Source organism: Lucilia sericata, unplaced genomic scaffold, assembly GCF_015586225.1.
Source record: "Lucilia sericata isolate MDLA Ls3-8-SP2 unplaced genomic scaffold, ASM1558622v1 Contig001529F_arrow, whole genome shotgun sequence".
Lineage (NCBI taxonomy): Eukaryota > Metazoa > Arthropoda > Insecta > Diptera > Calliphoridae > Lucilia > Lucilia sericata.
The window spans coordinates 23,451-46,616 of NW_023995454.1; the positions used below are offsets into that span (position 1 = coordinate 23,451).

Below are 23,166 nucleotides of genomic sequence, written 5' to 3' on the forward strand. Positions count from 1 at the left end.
GTTTTCTCTGTATAGAGAAGTGATCGTGAATTTTCTTTTTCATAAAAGAGTATTATGGATTTTCTCTATAGAGATCATAAAATTTATTGTATATTTTCTCTATATAGCGAAGTGATCCTGAATTTTCTTTTTATAGAAAATTGATCAAGAATTTTTTATTTAAAAATAATTAATCGTGATTTCTTTCTTTAAAGAAAACTAATCGTGAATTAGAAAACTGATCGTGAGTCTTCTATTCATTGAAAATAGATCGAAATTTTTTTATAAACAAATTTATCGTGAATTTTATTTTATAGAGAAGGTATCGAAGATTTTCTCTATATAGAGAATTGATCGTGAATTTTCTTTATATAGAGATTTAATCGTCATTTTTTCATTTTAAAGAATATTGATCGTGAATTTTTCTATATAGAAAATTGATCAAGAATTTTTTCTTTAAAATTAATTGATCGTGATTTCTTTCTTTAAATAAAATTGATCGTTATTATTATCTTTTCATAGAAAATGTATCGAGAAATTTTCCTTTATAGAAAATTGATCGTGAGTTTTCTTTATATAGAAAATAGATCGAGATTTTTTTATTAACAAATTTATTGAAATATTTATTATTATTTTATAGAAAATATATAGAAATATATATATTTCTCTATATAGAGATTCGATCGTGAATTGTCTTTATACAGAGATTTAGTCGTAATTTTTTTCTTATTAAAGAATATTGATCGATAATTTTCTCTTTTAGAGAATTGATCGTTAATTTTCTTTATACTTGATAGAAAATTGATTGTCAACTTTCGCTTTATAGAAAATTGATGGATAATTTTCTCTACTTTCTCTATAACGTAAAGATCTCGCGAATTTTCTCTAAATAGAGAATTGATCGTGAATTTTCTTCATACAAAATGTAAATTTTTATCAAAGTTCTTTATAAAAAGTGAATTTTATAAAAAACTCTTTACAATAAAAGAATTTTATTGAATATTTTCATAAAAATACAATTATAGAAAATTGTCTTACAAGAATTTTTAAAAATCTCAAAAATCTCGAAAACTAGAATAAAATTTTCTTGAAAATTTAAGATTATTCTAAATATTTGTGAAATTCTTTAAAAAAAAACACCTTTGAAGCTATGCCTCCTATAATTTCTCCCCAAATCAAAAGGGGAGACAAACCAATAACAAACATCCGTCTGCCAACTAGCGTCGTACGCAATTAAATGATTTTGTTTTTTCTCACATGTCATACAAAAAAAATCACTTCTAAGAGTACGAAATGATCGAATTGAGCAGAGCAGAGCACAACATAAGAAAAATAATATATACATTTTCAAATGCTTGTCGTTAGCATTGATCGTCGACGACAAACTCACCGAAGATTATGATCATCATCACCATCAAAACGATTTGTTATTAAATAGAAATCGGCATAAACACAAACAAAATCTGCCGATTTCAGTGAGTGAAACTAATAGTTGATTTGCTACTTTGAGCAAATAAAAAAAAATCAACAACATAAATAAAAAAAGCAAATATGCATAAAAGCTTTAATAGCTAATTGATGCATTTTTATAGAAGTTGCAGTTGTTGTGTTTTTTTTTTTTCTCGTAATAGAAATACACTGAGAAAATCTACTCAATAGATATCTTTAGAATATTCATATCAAAACTGGAATCCTACATTTAATAACTTTGATTCTAACAGTTTTATAAATTGATCAAGACTATCATAGTTTGAAGAGACCATATGCAGGTACTGTTAAAGTAGCAAAGCTATTTTTTCAAAGTGTATATTTATGCATTCAGTATACAACAAACTGCATTTATTCTAGTATCAAAAACAGCAACAACATTCACTCTCATTTCGTGAGTAAAATGAAAATTGTTTGTAAATACTGTCTGCCTAAACAGTGACTGACTAATGGACAAAAAAGTCTTTGAAACTGCCAGTCTATCTTACTGATAGTCGTCGATTCTGACACTGGTTGTATTTTGTTTTTCTAAATGATCATAATCATTATGCATTTGTTCGTATGTTTATTGTCGTATTAAGATATTTTGTTTTGCCAATTTTGAGCATGTGTGTTGTCACATTAAGCGGATTTTCTGAGTTTTTTGTTTTGCTTTATTTTTATGGCCGATAATTTGCGAGAATAACGTTCTGCTGTCATCATCACTTTGTTGTTTGTTTTCTCAATTTTTATCACCTACAAAGTACAAACAAATAGGGAGATCAGTGGGGTGTTGAGAAAACAACAGTGTCCTTTGATGGCATTAAATTCGGTATTTAAAAAAATATTTAATTTAGGAATAATTTCTCTTTTGACATCGATATATATTTTGACATAGGTATTAATATTAACACATAGACTCAGTCATACACTAAGCTATAGATCTAAAGACATAGACAAGACATAGACAAGACATAGACAGAAGACATAGACAAGACATAGACAAGACATAGACAAGACATAGACAAGACATAGACAAGACATAGACAAGACATAGACAAGACATAGACAAGACATAGACAAGACATAGACAAGACATAGACAGACATAGACAGACATAGACAAGACATAGACAAGACATAGACAAGACATAGACAAGACATAGACAAGACATAGACAAGACATAGACAAGACATAGACAAGACATAGACAAGACATAGACAAGACATAGACAAGACATAGACAAGACATAGACAAGACATAGACAAGACATAGACAAGAATAGACAAGACATAGACAAGACATAGACAAGACATAGACAAGACATAGACAACATAGACAAGACATAGACAAGACATAGACAAGACATAGACAAGACATAGACACAGACAAGACATGACAGACATAGACAAGACATAGACAAGACATAGACAAGACATAGACAAGACATACAAGACATAGACAAGACAGACAAGACATAGACAAGACATAGACAAGACATAGACAAGACATAGACAAGACATAGACAAGACATAGACAAGACATAGACAAGACATAGACAACTAGACATACATAGACAAGACAAGACATAGACAAGACATAGACAAGACATAGACAAGACATAGACAAGACATAGACAAGACATAGACAAATAGACAAGACATAGACAAGACATAGACAAGACATAGACAAGACATAGACAAGACATAGACAAGACATAGACAAGACATAGACAAGACATAGACAAGACATAGACAAGACATAGACAAGACATAGACAAGACATAGACAAGACATAGACAAGACATAGACAAGACATAGACAAGACATAGACAAGACATAGACAAGACATAGACAAGACATAGACAGACATAGACAAGACATAGACAAGACATAGACAAGACATAGACAAGACATAGACAAGACATAGACAAGACATAGACAAGACATAGACAAGACATAGACAAGACATAGACAAGACATAGACAAGACATAGACAAGACATAGACAAGACATAGACAAGACATAGACAAGACATAGACAAGACATAGACAAGACATAGACAAGACATAGACAAGACATAGACAAGACATAGACAAGACATAGACAAGACATAGACAAGACATAGACAAGACATAGACAAGACATAGACAAGACATAGACAAGACATAGACAAGACATAGACAAGACATAGACAAGACATAGACAAGACATAGACAAGACATAGACAAGACATAGACAAGACATAGACAAGACATAGACAAGACATAGACAAGACATAGACAAGACATAGACAAGACATAGACAAGACATAGACAAGACATAGACAAGACATAGACAAGACATAGACATAGACAAGACATAGACAAGACATAGACAAGACATAGACAAGACATAGACAAGACATAGACAAGACATAGACAAGACATAGACAAGACATAGACAAGACATAGACAAGACATAGACAAGACATAGACAAGACATAGACAAGACATAGACAAGACATAGACAAGACATAGACAAGACATAGACAAGACATAGACAAGACATAGACAAGACATAGACAAGACATAGACAAGACATAGACAAGACATAGACAAGACATAGACAAGACATAGACAAGACATAGACAAGACATAGACAAGACATAGACAAGACATAGACAAGACATAGACAAGACATAGACAAGACATAGACAAGACATAGACAAGACATAGACAAGACATAGACAAGACATAGACAAGACATAGACAAGACATAGACAAGACATAGACAAGACATAGACAAGACATAGACAAGACATAGACAAGACATAGACAAGACATAGACAAGACATAGACAAGACATAGACAAGACATAGACAAGACATAGACAAGACAAGACAAAATAGACAAGACATAGACAAGACATAGACAAGACATAGACAAGACATAGACAAGACATAGACAAGACATAGACAAGACATAGACAAGACATAGACAAGACATAGACAAGACATAGATGATTCTCAAAATTATTTTCTTTTAATATTGAAAGTAGATTAAAAATACAATTTTATCATATTTTTTCCCACCTTTGCCCCACTGCTTTAGCGTCATAGTTTACTTATTGATATCAAAATACAAAATGCAATGTTTATAAGCAATTTAATGACATCATCAAATATGAAAATAAAACAGAAACGTAACACATACGAATCACACCAGTCTGTCCGTCAGTCCGTCTACAGTCTCGTAAATGGATATTTAGATTATGAATGTGGGCACAGAACAAAAAAAATGACAAATGCGTTTGATTTAAAGGAATGTGTATGTTTTAAATTTTAAACCACAAACGGTTAATAAGCTACAAAAGGTACTAAGATAGCACCACGTATCCTTTTTCTCCTTTAATTATAAAACAAATTGAATCTGCAGGTTTTCACAATTAAATTTTATTTAAAAAAAATTTCGTTTCCTGGTAAAATTCTGACTACTTAACATATTTTTTATTAATAGTGGTATTGGTTTCTTAAGGTTAAATTTATTATTTCAAATTTGTAAATATTTCTAAATGAATGTATGTCTATATTTGCATTCCTTCCATCTAAGTGGAATTTCATTGCCAAGATCGTAGGAATACCTACACACACATTTTTATATACATTCATACATTTTCACTTACATATTTGCGATATGATGATGTGTTAAAGAAAATAAAAAGAAAAATTTCCTTTTTTGAAATTGCTATTCATTGAATAAAATTCATCTCAGTTGTGTGTGTTCTTTGCGAAAAACGTAAAAATAATATTTAATTTTACACACTGACGTTATTTTTGAAATATGAATCAATTTTACTTCGAGGAAATTCTATTGAAATATACAAAATAATAAGAGCAAAAAACAACAACATTAAAAAAATAAATACTTAAGAAAATTATAAAAATATGTTAAAATATATTTTCAGCACTTAACTAAATCAATAAAAAAAATTTTAAAAGTAATTAATTGAACACAATATTAAAATTATTAAGTGGCGGCGGCGTATACACCGCCGACACATTCTCAGAACGCCATCTAATTAAAAATATAAATAAAATTTATAGTTGTTTCACACGTTTTTCAAATGCACTATGGGTGTGCACTGAATGGTGACAAAAATACTAATAATGGGTTATTTATTTGAGGCATAAATTTTAAATAAATTTAATTCAGTTCATTGCATTTTATTGAGTCATTTTATGTAAATTATGTATGAAATTGTTGAAAACATTAAAAAGGAAATATTATGGAATAGAGCTATATGAGACATAGATTAGACATAGAGTAGACATATACTAGACATAGACTAGACATAGACTAGACATAGAACTAGACATAGACTAGACATAGACTAGACATAGACTAGACATAGACTAGACATAGACTAGACATAGACTAGACATAGACTAGACATAGACTAGACATAGACTAGACATAGACTAGACATAGACTAGACATAGACTAGACATAGACTAGACATAGACTAGACATAGACTAGACATAGACTAGACATAGACTAGACATAGACTAGACATAGACTAGACATAGACTAGACATAGACTAGACATAGACTAGACATAGACTAGACATAGACTAGACATAGACTAGACATAGACTAGACATAGACTAGACATAGACTAGACATAGACTAGACATAGACTAGACATAGACTAGACATAGACTAGACATAGACTAGACATAGACTAGACATAGACTAGACATAGACCAGACATAGACTAGACATAGACTAGACATAGACTAGACATAGACTAGACATAGACTAGACATAGACTAGACATAGACTAGACATAGACTAGACATAGACTAGACATAGACTAGACATAGACTAGACATAGACTAGACATAGACTAGACACAGACTAGACATAGACTAGAATAGACTAGACATAGACTAGAATAGAACATAGACTAGACAGAGACTAGAGACTAGACATAGACTAGACATAGACTAGACATAGACTAGACATAGACTAGACATAGACTAGACATAGACTAGACATAGACTAGACATAGACTAGACATAGACTAGACATAGACTAGACATAGACTAGACATAGACTAGACATAGACTAGACATAGACTAGACATAGACTAGACATAGACTAGACATAGACTAGACATAGACTAGACATAGACTAGACATACTAGACATAGACTAGACATAGACTAGACATAGACTAGACATAGACTAGACAACTAGACATAGACTAGACATAGACTAGACATAGACTAGACATAGACTAGACATAGACTAGACATAGACTAGACATAGACTAGACATAGACTAGACATAGACTAGACATAGACTAGACATAGACTAGACATAGACTAGACATAGACTAGACATAGACTAGACATAGACTAGACATAGACTAGACATAGACTAGACATAGAACTAGACATAGACTAGACATAGACTAGACATAGACTAGACATAGACTAGACATAGACTAGACATAGACTAGACATAGACTAGACATAGACTAGACATAGACTAGACATAGACTAGACATAGACTAGACATAGACTAGACATAGACTAGACATAGACTAGACATAGACTAGACCATAGACTAGACATAGACTAGACATAGACTAGACATAGACTAGACATAGACTAGACATGACTAGACATAGACTAGACATAGACTAGACATAGACTAGACATAGACTAGACATAGACTAGACATAGACTAGACATAGACTAGACATAGACTAGACATAGACTTGACATAGACTAGACATAGACTAGACATAGACTAGACATAGACTAGAAATAGACTAGACATAGACTAGACTAGATTAGACTAGACATAGACTAGATCTAATATCTAATTCTAATATTCCCAACACCGACTATAAGTTCAATATTTACTTAGGTTTTTCTAAATTCCATTATATAAATTACAGCTTTATAATAATTTTTTTTTTAACATTATTTAAAACACTTGTGTGAAATAATAGGTCCCTGGTGTTGTTTTGTTGACTCGGTTGTAATAGAAATAATGGAAATAATTATTTTATTGGCAAACACTAAATTCCATAACCGTACCATCACCCATCCATCTATCGTCCCATCATTCCATGATGGTGAATAATTAACAATACAATTTCTTACCAACAACCAGCTCATTCAATAATAATGATGATGATGTACTCGATTATTGTTTGCTGTTTGGATTTTCTTGTTTATATTCGGTTGCACTTGCTAGGATTTATTTTGGCTTTTAGCCAAAATATTAATAACCATAAAATAGAACTAAAAGCAACAAAAAAACTAAGTGTGTACTCTTTGGAGCGAGTGTAATTTTTAAACAAAAGTTGAACTAATTGCTCCCTTTTTATCAGCCATAATGTTTTTTACAACATTTCTTTCTTATCTATTTCCAGCTAAATTGGACAAAATTCCCGTGTGTTTTGAAGGCAGGCCATTGTCATGGCGGTATGGCTACGGCACGTTTTGAAAATCAAATGGGTCTGCAAGATGCAGCCGGCCTTGTAACTGGCACCGGTTTTGAAGGCCATTGCTATTGCACTATTGAACCATACATTGATGCAAAGTTCGATGTGCACATTCAAAAGATTGGCAACAATTACAAGGCATTTATGTAAGTTGGATATGAGTAATGAATGTGTAAGACACATTTAAAATACTATATAGATAATTTTCCCTTATTTGTTGTTAAGATGAATAGAAAGAACAATTTGTTATTACTTGTTTGGTCTTAAACGTTTTTGACATTTGGCCGAGATACTTAATCTAATGAAGAGTAGACAAATATACAATGGCAGTGCACTTAATAATGTCAATAGAATCTTAAAGTAATCACTTAATTACATGTGACTTAATCCTTTTGCTTTAGTCACTTTCAAATAACATGTTGATTGATCTTACTTGTCCACAAACATATTTACTAAAATGTCAGTGGTAAATTCAAGTCGTACCTTCTTATACCCTTCATAATACATTTTATTGGAAATGCCAAAAGATTCCGTTTCTTATCCTTTCATTTCGTTATCTTTTAGGCGCAAATCTATTACTGGTAATTGGAAAACTAATCAGGGTTCAGCCATGCTGGAGCAAATTACCCTAACTGAAAAATACAAAACCTGGGTAGATGAGGTATGTAGAACTTTTACAACTTCACATTGCAATATATATTCTTTAGTAATGAATGGTGATTACCTCACTCATTACCTAAACTAATTTTTCAGATATTTTTGAAAATTATGATTAAATTATCTTTTTTGTAAAAATCAGATTTTTATCTTTCAACAGGAGTTTTACGAATATATTTTCAATAATTCAATTCCATTTTCTTGTTAGATCTCTGAACTCTTTGGTGGCATGGAAGTGTGCGGTGTCTCCGTTGTTGTGGGCAAAGATGGTCGCGAGTATATAATCAAAGCCTCAGACAGCACCTTTGCTTTGATGGGAGATTCTCAAGAAGATGATCGCAGACAAATTGCTGATCTAGTTACTTCACGCATGCAGGTGATTCTAGCAAATTATATTAATTTAAAAATTGTTTTGACATCATTTTCAAATCCTTTTAGAATGTCTGTCGCCCAGGCATGAATCAGCAAACAACTGGAGGTAACTATGGTAAATTACCCTCACGCTCATCGGTGTCTTCTCGTGGCCAAAGTCCTACCGATGAAATGGGTCCTCCACCCATAGCACCCACTGGACCAAGGCCAGCTCCCATGGGCGGTCCACCACCAATACCCGAACGCACTTCACCAGCTGTCGGCTCTATTGGACGTCTCAGCAGCCGCAGCAGTATTTCCGAAGTGCCCGAAGAGAATGGTGCTTCTACCACTAGTGCACCGGCTGGTGGTCTGCCACGACGTGATTCTCAAACATCACAGGCTTCAAATATTTCATCGGCTTCCAGGAGCACTCAACGTCCTCCGCAAACTCAGAGTTCAGTAGTTGAGGATGCGGAGGACACCATGAAGAACCTTAGAAAGACCTTTGCGGGCATATTTGGTGACATGTAGGAATTAGCCAACAAAAAACGCGGAAGAACAGCGAGCGAATCGGGTCATAGCATGACTGGTGAGAGCGGTAGTGGCAGTGCCCCCACCACAGGCGTAGGTGGCATAAGCGTCAGTGGACTCACCAGTGCCGGTAGCTCGTTCTTGGGCAAACAATTCTCGTTTACATCTGGCAAATCGAGCACTTCTGCCTCTTCGGGTCTAGGTGATTCTGTGATCTCCACACAACCCTCTCCGAAACCCGCCGAGAAACCGGTTGATGCTCGATCGGACACCTCGTCCACTTCCACACTGACCGCCGGCAGTGTTAGTTCCAGCAGCAAGCCCTCTTCCAGCGTTTTAGACACCTACGATCAAGAGTCTAAATACAAACCAGTCACCAATTTTGAACCACAAGAGCGTGTCAATCCCTTCGATAAGGGAGCCATGAAAACCAGCACGACCACCACAACCATTGGAGGTGTGTCCACCACATCTTCATCTTCGATTTCTTCGTCATCTATTTCTTCGCGTATAAATGCTCGTACGGACAGTACTTTTAAATCGCCGCCACCACCATCTAGACCACCGCCACCACCTCCTCAAAATGCCTCGATTGCTACCAACTCCAGTACCACCTATCAGAGTTCGACTGCTTCTAACAAGGACAAGACCAGCTATATCTATGGCAGTTCCACTTCCATCGAAACCATAACACGCATGGACACTACCACGGCTACCGGTAATACGGTAAGCAATGCCACAGCCTCCACCAGCCTGGGCCAGAGCAGTCAGGGTACGGCAAACACCAAATTAAGAAATGATACAGCAAACACCACCACAGACTGGAGAACTGCTATAACAGCTCCATTGAATACTGGCACCCGCTCGGCCAGTGTCTACAGTGCACCAGCTGCGGTCACCGTACCAGCTACCGGCAGCGAAGATACTCAATCTACTGCGGCCGCTTCGAATGGTTATAATGCCGCTACGGACTTGCCGTCGTACACACGACCCTCGTACTCAAGATCCGAAAGCAATGGTAATTATCTAGCCGTGGGTGTATTGCTGGTCAGCCTTACACTACGAAAATCCTAAATGTTCATCCATAACTTCAAATATATAGGTCCACATCTTCATTTCAACCCTCAACCAGCGTTTCAACATCCACCACCATCATCACGATCATCATCACCATTATTATACAACATCATTCGCATTGATCCATAAACGAAAACCATCCATCCTTGTTTCTGTTTTAAATTTTTTCATTTCCGAACCATACAATCTCAATAGCTCAATAGCTCCTTTAATTGGAGTATAAAAAAATCGCGTATAATAGTTCCTCTTTTTTAAAGCAAAGTCTTCAAAACGTTTTATTCCAACGCATGAACCTTGAAAATGTCTTTGTTAACCTAAAAAAAAAGAATGTGTTTCTTTGTAAAAATCGCATGAAAGAAAATTCCCAAATCGTGTTACTAATAAATCAATTAATTAATGGTGACAATTAACCAACCGATCAGCCTGCCTGCCATTCATCATATTCTGTTACTCCCCATTTCTTTACATAACATATTTTCGTTAAATTGTCAATGAGTGCGTCGTTATTTTGAAATTTTGTCTATATTGTATTTTTTAATTGTTTTTTTGTAAAGAGAGAAAAATCGTAAATATTTAGAACTCAAGTGTAGAAGGTCAAGTGTCATGTATTGAGTATTTGAACAAACAAATATCTAAAAAGACCAATAGACAGACAATATATACAAGTGGTTAAACGATGATCCACTGTGTTTAGTTCAATTTTTTGTAAGTTCATTGAATTTTTTTTTGTAACAATTGCTCTCAATCAATTTTTTTTTATTTGTTCTTAAAAGCAAATCAAAACAGCATTTAATACAAAATTATTGCATCCAAATTTAAATAAAAAACAAAATATGTAAACAGTATGTATTTAAGACAATAAATACTACAACAACATTAAATTATATAGTACTTATATAAAATATTTATAATAACATTTGCAAACATTGCACGTTGGGATGAGAAATCACACTAAATCACTGCTTTTAATGTATAAATTTATAAGTATTTATAAAGAACTATAAAAAAAATAAAAGAACTTAAACGTATTAGTTCAAGATCTCAATTAGATTTAGGGGAAAAATCGAAATAATTTATTTGGAGATTAAGCAATAAAATAGTTTGTCTGGAATTTTCATAAAAATTGGATCTATGCTTTAGCTCTCGACTGTCTACTTAGAGAGTATTTATTTTTTTTTTAGATTTATAAAGATCTTTCTTGAAGATTGCTGCATGGGATGTAACCTCATCAAACTAATTCAAGATTGTTTCCGAGGTACACCACTTCTACATTATTCCTTCTTTTACTAAATGATCTTCAACATCGAAGTTACTTCTTATTCATTCAATTACTACTATCAATTTGTATAATATTTTCTTCGAGATCGTTCTATAAGAGTTGAATATGAGGTCTTATCAAACGAATTCAAGAAGAATGAACAAAACTTTGCGGTATCTCATACATCTTTCTTTTCTAAATGATCATCAAACGATACTAGATCAATATCATAAAATATGGCTCTCCCATGAGTCCTCTTGCTCTCTTACTTTCACACATACGTAATCTGATCCGTCATCCTAAGGTACCGAAAAGTTCTGCTCTTTCTTCTACTTGATCAATTCCTTTTTTAATGATATCTCCTCCATAAATGATTTACCTATGATCATTTCCTCAAGATAAAGATATTCGTTTCTAAGCTATCCAAGTCTAATTCTATCAAATCTTTATAACACATCAGTCTCATTAACTACTTCAAGGTGCTTTTGCAAAGATCATTCTATTAAAGTCAATATAGATAGTTATCTTCTTTAGTCCACATAAGTCCTTCGTTTTTAAATGATCATCTAAGTCTAAATATACCAAGACTTGATCACTCGCTGGTGTCGTCATCAACTTTATCGTGTTTTCTCGGAATTCTATAAGAGATATAATCAAACAAATTCAAGATTAGTTCTGAAGTAAATGATCATCAAAATAGACTTGATCAAAGTTTGATAACTCGATCAAAGCTTGATAACTTTTGGTGTAGTTAACTAATTTATCGTACTTTCTCGTTCTATAAGAGTTTTTGTAAATTAAATCTAATCAAACGAATTCCAGATTGGTTCTGAAGTAAATGATCATCAAAAGAGACTTGATCAATGCCGTAAAACACAAAAGTAGAATAGGAAATGTTGCTTTATTTTTAAGAAATTATAGCTGTCGATGGTCGGCTCTTAGCATTCAAAGGTTTCGGTTCTTTAAAACGGCGTGGGATTTTCTTACTATAAACACCAATCAAATACGATCGTAAATACGTGATTTGTCCCTGGAATTAAAGAATTTAAATTGATAATTCAATCACTTTCGAATGTTTCCATCTCTTAGATATATATCGGTAATTCAAGACATATTTTCAAGAATTTCGTCCGGGTACCGAAGAGAAAAAAGCTGTTCAGCTTTGTTGATGTAATGTTAGAGTCCGTTCTGATTTTGAGACTTTTGATCACTTTAAAACATTACTACAAATCATTTTCGGAAAATTCAGTTTTATATCCAATCAGTTATAATTGGTTTGGTATTATTACAAATACAAATTATAAGATATTTTTAAGTAACGTTGATGCAAGGTGTCAATCCTCTACTGATGCTTCCCACATACTAGATTCATATATAGAACTCAATGTTCGAAAGTTCTTCTCATTTGATCACTTAATTTTGGAGCAAACTTTAAGCATTCATCTAAAAACTGAAGTATCTGACATTTTCAACTGGTTACCACTTAATCACTTCATCTTTAGAGATACCTATTGTTTAGGATATTTATTATTTTTTATTATTAAAATTATCATTTAATCGCTTTTATTTCTTTTATACTTCACCGCCCATTCACCAAAAAGCTTTCATCTCATCTCAATATTTTTTTCATTATTCTATTTCTTTAAATATTTATGCTTTTGTATTTTGCACTTAAGATATAAAAATCAAAATATTTTAAAACTAAAGCACAAATTGGCGTAGAAACTGCGGCACTAATAAGTAAAATAATTTTGAATCTAATAATCAAACTTTAGTAGTTAAAGCTTTTAAAAGCTAAAGCTGAAGAAATAAGTTAGAGCGACCCCCATTTCAATTTCAAAAAAGGATCAGCGCTGTGATTATATATTTTGCATGAGTTTTAAATTGAATTTTGTTAGAGAAAAATGTATTCCTAAATAGAACTTTTTTTCGTCAGATATTAGGCTGATGATGTTCTAAATTAAGTACCTTTAGAAGGAGTGCAAAATATATCCACTTCAGATTATTGTATAGCAAACTTGGAACTAATGATATTGCCATTACTTTCTAAGCAAATTTCTATAGCTTTCTTCTCTGGGTCCTCTTTAAAAATCATTAGTTTCGTTTATTCTTATTATACAAATTATGGATGCATGATGATTGTATTGAATTTAAAAGATACGTGTTTAATGATATTTGGTGTCTACTTAAGATTTTTATATACATACATCGCTAGATCAGTAATATATATAGAAAATATCTTATATTAATTTAATTGTCTTTATATGCATTGGAGTTCAGTTCCAATGCATACTTTTCAGATATTATTACTGTCTGAAGTAGCTGAAAAGCTTTTTAGTCGGGACTAAAATACTTAAAAGAACTTTCGTAATTCTCCATTGATTTTAGATTAATTTCAAAACTTTTAAATCCAAACTTATACCGCTAATGACTTATCTTCCGTCATTACTCTTCCTCTATTACTAACGCTCTGAACAAGTATAGAAGCGAAAAATTCCCCTCAACTTTCAACTGAACCTTCCTATGCATATGATTTCAATTAAATTTAATAACTCTATAATAAATTTTAAGAAATATCAACAAAACTTTGTCTACTATTTCTTACAGTTGTGTGTATGTATGCGTGTTTACTTGTATCTATGTTGAATGCATTCATATTCCTACAGTGAAAGCTCTCATAACAAGACAATTTATTAATAAACCTAAAAAAAACAGAAACTACAGATATTGTTGGCAAAATGTTGATGGCTGGAAGATGTACGTGTGAATAGAATAGAACTTACACAAGCACGCTCTTACAAAAAATGTACGATATGTAAGTACAGGGTCCTGATATGAGAGCTTTTACTGTAAGAGCTTAAAAGCTTAACAAAACAAATAAAGAGTATTTAAAAAATAAGCACCTTACTCAAAAAATTAATTATGCTCCAAAAAAAAAAACACTTAACAGCAGTTTAACAAGAGGCCTTTTTTCACTCACCTTCACTCATATTTCATTCACTTAAAAGGCTCAGAGCGAACAGTTAATCGGGAATTATTTACTTTTTTTTTAATTTAAAGAACTAAATTTTTAGAATAAAACATAAAACAAAAACAACAAAAAGCAATGCACCTACAACAAGCATGTTTTAAATGTATTTTAAAATTTTCTATTAAATCTTAACAATTTAAAATATTTTTCTTTTTTTTATGCAACGATTTTAAGGTTCCAACAACTTGAATAAAAGCTCAGATTTGGATATAATATTTGGCGATAGCCAGCCTGCCTTGGGCAATGGCAAATTTACCCGTTCTGGCGGTTCACTCTCCGATGCTGAATTGATTTTCGGCACTCCTAGTTCCGCCTACAAGACCGATCGTTTTGGTACTTCCAAGAGTATGAGTGTAACATCTGATCGCAGCAGCAGTTATGGCCAACCGAATAGCAGTGCTAACAACTATAAAATCTATGAGGGCATACAAAATGCTGCCTTTAGTGATTTTAGTGATGCTAAGAAAACCGACAGCCAGAGCAGTATACCAGCGTATAACAGTTGGAGAAATAGCAACAAACATTTAGAGGAAGAAGATGATTTAGATTTAAAATAAACATACAAATATTAAACATAAAAAAATAGTTTAAAAACAAAAAGAAAGAAATGTTACACAAACCAATATTAAGCGTATTTAAAAGTAAAGAAAATTAATTAAAATAATGTTTTATTGTTACTGTTAATGTCATTAATAATAATTACAAGCGAAAAAATACATACATAAACATAGACATCTCTATTATGCATATACATACTTACACTAATATATTTAAAAGAGTAAACAATAACAACTACCAAGCAAACAGAGTAAAAGCAACACTTAAGCACTAATGCTAAAACAGCCAAAAGCAAAGAGTAATGCACTCACGTACAACTAAAAGCAGAAATAAAGAGAACTCATTGTGCAACTTAACTACTACTGTTTGCTGGTTAAAAGAGAGTTTTATTTACTTTTTTATATACTCTCTTTCTCTCTCACTCACTCACTCTCTCTCTACCCCTCGAACTCATACGGAAGCAACTACTCATCGCCTCTAAAGTTTCCTGGTTTCATGAAACATTTGTTCATGCAAAAATACTTAAACTTTATGTTTTGTTATATCTTGAGTTAATAACTTAACAAATATTTATGTATATGTATTAATTATTTAAATATAAATAACATAATAATTTAATTAATTGTTGATGAATAACGACAAAAACAACTTAGTTAAATATTGCACTTTATAATTGTTATACAATAGTGAAAAAAAAATATAATTAATTAATAAAAAAAAGAAACATAAAACGTTAAGGATTTTATATTTTATTATATAAAATCCTGGCTTAAATAATGGGAATCATTGTGCTAAATAAGAAGAAAATAAAGCGTTCTTTAAAGAAGCAACTTAAACTAAATGTTGGCTTAAACAAAAACCCCCAAGCGCTTAACACAATTAAGGCGACAAGCAACAAAAACGCAAAGAAAAACTTTTTTCGAAAACTTTAAAATTTTAACTATGTTTCAATGTTCAAATTCTCTTAATCCGAAAAAATATCTCCTCTCCATTTTATGCCCATTTTCTAAAACTAAATTTAAATACAAAATTAGGTTTCTAACAATTTTGTTGGCCGTTGCTTTAATTGTGTTTTTAAATCACCACCAATATCAAAAAAATGTAAACGCACTTAGCTCGAACTGCACAAAATAATTAAATAATTAATAAAAAAAAAACTGCGATAATTAAGTTGAGCATTAAATATTTTGTGTTTAGCATTAAAAAAACTAATAAAAAATCTATCCCTGACAATGTTATTTTAAACAAATAATTAAATTGAAATAAAGTGAAACTAATTTAAAATAAATCTTAATAAAACTTATATATAATTTAAAAGAAAAACAATTACCAAGGAATTCATAAAATGTCACAATAAATTAAGTAATAATTTTCTTAAAATGGCTTATTAAAAGTTTAAATATAATTATCTTAAGTTTAACAGCTAAATATGTTATAAAAATAGACATTACAATACAATATATTCTTTAATTTAACTAAGAACAAGCATTTTCTCGAGAAGGTTCTCAATAGAGTATCTCGTTTACACATAAAATGTTCAGGAACTTCATAAACTTCAAGGTTTTCTGGTTTATAGATATCTAGGATTCTTGTTTTTGAATCAACCTCACAGCTTAAGCTTTAATCTCAGTTAAATAATAAGTTTGACAAGTTTGCCATCGAACTTTAGAATCTAAAGATTTATTAATTTAAAGCATGTCTAACATTCTTGATAACATCCAAGATTGGCCAGATTTATATTCTAAATTATAGAATACAAAACGTCTGCAAAGCGTTCAATCTGAGCAATTACTTAGACGCAAATAACTTTTCCATATTAAGGGTGTATATCGCATAATTTCAATCTCAGTAGTCATATTATGGGTCCACAAGTAAGTCTCTTTTTAAATGCTTGCTAACGGCTAGAAAGCTTTGCACTTTAACAACAAGTATTCTGTAAAAGCTTTGCCTCAGCAAGAAGACTTGCATTTTAAGAACATACACAGTAACTAAATAGTCCGCAATGCATAAATCTTTAACCCCAATCCATTAATAAGTTTAAACGAGTCAAAACACAATCCCCTGGTATTCGATGTTATTTTTTTTACATTTTCTTAAAACGAAAAAGTCATCAGGATTTTTCAATATTTTGAGGTTATGGTACATATTTCAATTTCTGTAACCTATTTTTTCAGTCCATTAGGAAGTCTTTTTCAAAAGCTTTACAATGTTTAGAAAGTTTTGCTATTGAAGGACTTACATAGTATGTGAATCCTCAAATTATTGAACTTTAACCGCAATACTCTATTAAGTTTGTCACAGAGAAATCACAAATCCCTTGATTCCGATTATGGAGTTTTTCACACTTTGTTTAAACGAAACAAGGTAAATTACAAGCCGTAAAAAGTCAGACATGAAGTCACTAGACATACCAAGTCTAGTAAGTACTAGTAAAAGTTTTTTAAAAGCTTTCCAACGGCTAGAAAGAATTACATTTTAAGACCTAGATAGTATCTGAATTATCCGCGAAGTATTGAACTTTAACCGCAATACACTTTAAGTTTGTCGCAGTCAAATCGCAAATCCCAAGCTTCCGTTTATGGAGTTTTTTCACACTTTGTTTAAACAATAAAAGCTAAATTACAATACGGACATTTTCATATTACGAGATTATATTGGATATTTCAAACCTCAATAGCAGATTTTCTCGGTCCAGTCGCAAGCCTTTTAAAAAGCTTTTAAACGGCTGGAAAGATTTGCACTTTAAGGAGTCAGTATCTGCAGTCAAATCGCAAATTCCTGCATTCGATGTTTGACTTTATCTCTTTTCTTTGAAACGGAAAAAGTTATGCTCCGAAAAGTCTGTAATAAGATCATATTTTATCAATATCAGTATCCTAAATTTTATTCCCGTATTTCTATAGTTTAACTTCAATATATTCCTCCCAAACTCTCGGAGATCTGAATTAGCCACAAGTACAAAAGTCTAGAGAATTTTTAAAAAAGAATCAGAAGATTATAGTCCTTGCAAACGTATACTTATGGGGCTAATAGGATTCAAATCAACTCTCAAACTTTGGGAACATATAATCAAGTGTTTGATGGTGTATTTGAAGTTCCCTTGATGTCAAATGTCATTCTAGTTCATTGCTAAAATCAAGTCATTCCTAAAGTTTTCCAACGTATAAAAAGATTTCCATTTATAGGATTTAAATAGGATCTGAATTATCATACAGCAACCGAACTATACCATTAGGTTTTACGGAATCATATCACAGGATCATTGCAGCATATGATCAGGATCAACTCATCAGCTACGAAGTCATCCTGTAACAAAGATCACGATAATCGTTTTAAGATTCTGACATAGTAAAAAGACAGATCAAGTACTTGACAAACATTATTCAAAATGTATATAAACTATCTCTGCTTATAGAAAGACAGTAATCGCATTACTCTCTATATAAAATCATTAACCAAAATGGCGTTTCTATGGCCCTGGATTTAGTTACATACATCGATCACAGCAGCCACGTTAACAGGAACTCAAAGTATAAAGCAAAAGATTCTTAACCCTTTCAATATTAAGGAATCTATTCAAAGTAGTCTGAGTTCCCAAACACGACTTGACACGACTTCTCTTTACTACTAAAAAGCTTTTTCTTAAATCTATCTAAATTTGACCCTGTGATCATGTTCCATTAGAATAATTTACACATTATAAAAAATAAAATCTTTTTCTAAATCAGCTGCTAAAACTGGAAAATATTTATGAATTTGTTTCTTTACAATTTTTTTGATTAGCCAGTCCCACTGTATGGCATTCAAAAACTTTCTTTTTTAAAAGTTTTTTTTAACATTTCAACAAATTAAATTTATTTATTATGAAGCCTAAAAATATGCCACATTTTATGAATTCCTTAACTCAACCAATACGTTTAACAAGCTAAATTTTAAACTAATTAATTTCCTTAATTAAATATTAAATATTAAAAAACATAAAACAACAACTAAAAGCAAACAAACATTATAAACAATAATACATTATATACTAAATACTACATACATAAGTTTAAAAACATAATAATTATATAATAAAACAACAACAACAAAAACTTATTATATACAAACACTTAATTGTTAACAACAAATTATACTTCAACATGAGACACAACTATTTAAAATTAAAACAAAAAAAAAATTAAACAACAACAAAATACCATGACAATATACTCTAAAAAAAAGACAAAAAAACGATTATAAACAACAACAAAATATGATTAAAATATAAATAAAAAATGCTGAAAAAAAGAAAAATCTTTAAAATATATTTAAAAACTAATTTAATAAAAATATATTAGACAAACAATAATAATATTAATTAATTTAAAACAAAATAAATTATTAAACATTAATTAAACAAAACAAAAACCGAAGCAATGTTTAATAATTTCTAACATCTAACTAATTTGTAATTTAAAAAAAAAACATATGAAACTAAAGGTAAACAAAGTAATATAATAATTTTTAATTAAATTTATTATACTTAAATATTAATTATATTAAACTATATTACAAATATTATTATTATTATTATTGTATAACATAAATAAATAAATTATATGGCTATGTGTTGTAATTGTTTTTTTGTTATATTTGTTAGCAAATTCTTTTTCCTCAGCTTATTTTTTTAAAGCAAAAAATTACATACATACAAACATAAATAAATTATTTTTAAATTTTAGTTAAATATATTTGTTAACAAAAAAAAAGTATTATAAACAAACATTAAAAAATATCTATTAAAATATATACTTATTGGTTTTAAAACAGGAATTAAAATGGAGATTTCTTTTTTTTAATTGTTTAAACTTTTTCAAAATTTTGTAGGTTAAGAGTATGCCATACATAGGAAATTTAACTTTTGTATAAAAAAAGGAATATTGGGATTATTATATATTTGGACAATTAAGAACCGATCCGCAATACATTTTTATCGAATTCACTGCTATAACAGCATTTTGAAGTCATTAATGAGTGTTAGTCAGAAGGTGACTTTATAATGCAGGGAGGGCCTTCCCAGTAGGGACCGATCCTTATAAAATGAAGTAAGGAGATTTTGCTTCCTGTAAAACTTATTTATTGAGAATTTCATAGCTATGGCGGCATTTTTAAGCCAGTAATGAGCGTTGAAATACTATTCTGAAGGGGGTCTTAAATAGGGGGTAAGTTATTCACTGATCTTAATAAAATTTGTAAAAAGTTTTGGATTCCTATTAAACTTGTTTCTGTTGAATTTCATCGCTGAACTGATATTTTTAAGCCAGTTATATGTATGACTTTAAACTGTATCCTGCACAGAGGAAAAAGGAATTATACACGCCTGGTACCAAATTGACACCAAAGAGTTTATAATTTTTCAATAACATTCGTTGTCAAAGTATATGTCTAAATGTTAACAAACGTGGTAAGCTCACGGATTGTTTGTCAATAGTGAGCTTACCACGTTTGTTAACATTTTGACAATGGATGTGAATAAAATTTAGATTTCGACAACGAATTGTGGATGGTATTGAAAAATTATAAACAGTTTGGTGTCTATTTGGTACCAAGCGTGTATATTTATTTCTCCCTCTGTGTGGGTGAGCACTTGTATAAGGTCCAGGTAAATCATTGGCCGATTTTCAATACCAAAATATTTTTGGAAAATTTCAGTCCTCTAGTTCTTTTCGTTGTTTTCAACAGACGATTAACGGACGCACAGACATGGCTAGTTCGTCTTAGAATCTAATATGGGTCACCCAGAATTTATGTATATATACTTTTGGGGGTCTTAGACTAATAAATATCAATGTATTACAAAGGGAACGACAAAACCTTTGTAGATGGTTGGTATAAAAAGATGCAATTTTAATTTTAACTTCAGATCTCTGGCCACCAATTATCATATCCCGAAAACCAAAAAATAATGTTTAAACTTTGTAAGAAAATGATCAAATATTTGATAGACCGTTGAACATTTAAATGATGTCGAATAACATTCAAGTTAATTGTTACTAGCAAGTGGCTTTTAAAAGTTTTCCAAAATCCAAAAATGTATTTTTTTATAATTTAGGTAGTACCCAAACTGTTATATCCAATATTAATGTCATCCTATGATGGTGTATTTGATATTAAATAGATAAAACGGCATTAACTTAATCCCTAAGAAATTCGCAAATAGAACACGATGTTCATCATAGTTCTAATCTGAAACTTAAGCTGTGTTTACACTCACTTAGTTCTTATTTGAGATCAACAACTGGGACCTTCTCAAAGTGCGAAAACAATATTCCACAGATCTATTACAATCGTATATAGTGCATTTGATATTTCATATACTGAAATAAAACTGCATGGACTCAATCTTCATAAAAGTCTCTTAGCATTGGTCATCACCCGACATTGATCGACATTCTTACATTGAATTCCCATCTGAGATCAAAAATTGAGTCCCACTCAACTTAAAATATCGATTTTGTTGAAATTTGCACCAAGGTTAGTACTATTGTATAGTAGGCCAGACACAGATCTATTGGTCAAGAACTGTCGAAGTTAGAGGGGGTCAAAGTTGGACATTTTTGTCATACAGGGTCTCTTTTCAAATAAGTGTAACTTTTCACTTATTGGTCTTAGCAAAAATTGTCGAAAGGACTTTAGATAGCCTACTATGCAATAGTACTAACCTTGGTACAAATTTCATCCAAAGACGAATCAACATAGTAACTTCAAGGCGATTGTGTATAAGGTAATTCACAAAAGTAAGTGGAATTCGTTATATTTATACTTTTATGGGCATTTTGACAGCGTTGGGTTATGAAAGAGTTTTGTTTCATATGTCGTTTGAAAACTTCGATTGTCAATCAGCTGTTCAAATGGCTTTATTAAAATGGGTAAAACGGGAACACATTTTGCCTCAATAATGGAAAACTGAATTTTTGAAATACAAATTACTAATTATTACATTAAATGTACTTTTCTATGGTCGGATCTAATAACTAGTCTAAGTTCTAGGCTATGAATTAGTCTTTGGAATAGTCTAAGAATAAGTATGTGGTCGGGTGTAAAGACTAGACTATTGACAACTTTATGTCAATGGTCCATACATATTGTCAATACTTTAGGCTAATATTCATAGTCTATTGACTGATTTACGGACCATTTCATGTACGTTTTTTTTTAGCAAAAGTCGATAATATACAAAAACTACTAAATATTTCGTGGTGGGACTGCGATAACAAAAAAATTTAATAGTATGTGCTTAAATTCCTATTCTGTCTTGATATCTTTCTCTCAGTGTTATCAAATCAACAAAAAATAAAAATGTGTTACCAATATGACAACTCTATGTTGTCAAACAGAACGTTGCGTTGTCGAAATGACAACGATTCGTTGTCGAAATCACAACAATGCATTGCTGAAATAACACAAAGCGCAATCGAAATGACAACATTGCGTTGTCAAAATAACAACTGAGGTTGTCAAAATGATAACTGGGTGTTATTTAAATTTTTTACACTTCCATTGTCAAAATGTTAACAAACGTGATAAGCTCACTTTTGACTACGGATTGTATCAATTTCGGTACTTTTCAACCGGTTTTATCCCTCTGTGTTTATCCTTAAATAACGTATCAATTGAGAAAATAGTGAAAATCCGTATGGTTTTTATGTGAAAAGCTTCAATTCCTTAAATAACGCTACAATTGAGAAAATATCGAAAATCTGTGATCACTT

General features: G+C 31.3%; 2 protein-coding genes across 2 annotated transcripts in view; both read left to right on the top strand.

The window, feature by feature from the left end:
- Nucleotides 1-17,438, top strand: part of LOC119611781 (synapsin-like) — a gene marked incomplete at its 5' end in the record, with an annotated part of 37,298 nt that extends 19,860 nt beyond the window's left edge. The window contains 5 exons of the mRNA XM_037967473.1: nt 7,875-8,092; nt 8,511-8,607; nt 8,812-8,979; nt 9,042-10,506; nt 15,029-17,438. Coding sequence (XP_037823401.1) covers nt 7,875-8,092; nt 8,511-8,607; nt 8,812-8,979; nt 9,042-9,488 — 930 coding nt within the window. The remainder of the gene's footprint in view (nt 1-7,874; nt 8,093-8,510; nt 8,608-8,811; nt 8,980-9,041; nt 10,507-15,028) is intronic.
- LOC119611772 (synapsin-like) lies at nt 9,540-15,411 on the top strand. The gene is made up of 2 exons (XM_037967464.1): nt 9,540-10,506; nt 15,029-15,411. Exons 1-2 carry the CDS (start codon nt 9,540-9,542, stop codon nt 15,409-15,411), a joined length of 1,350 nt encoding a protein of 449 aa, XP_037823392.1.
- Nucleotides 17,439-23,166: the final 5,728 nt, after the last annotated feature.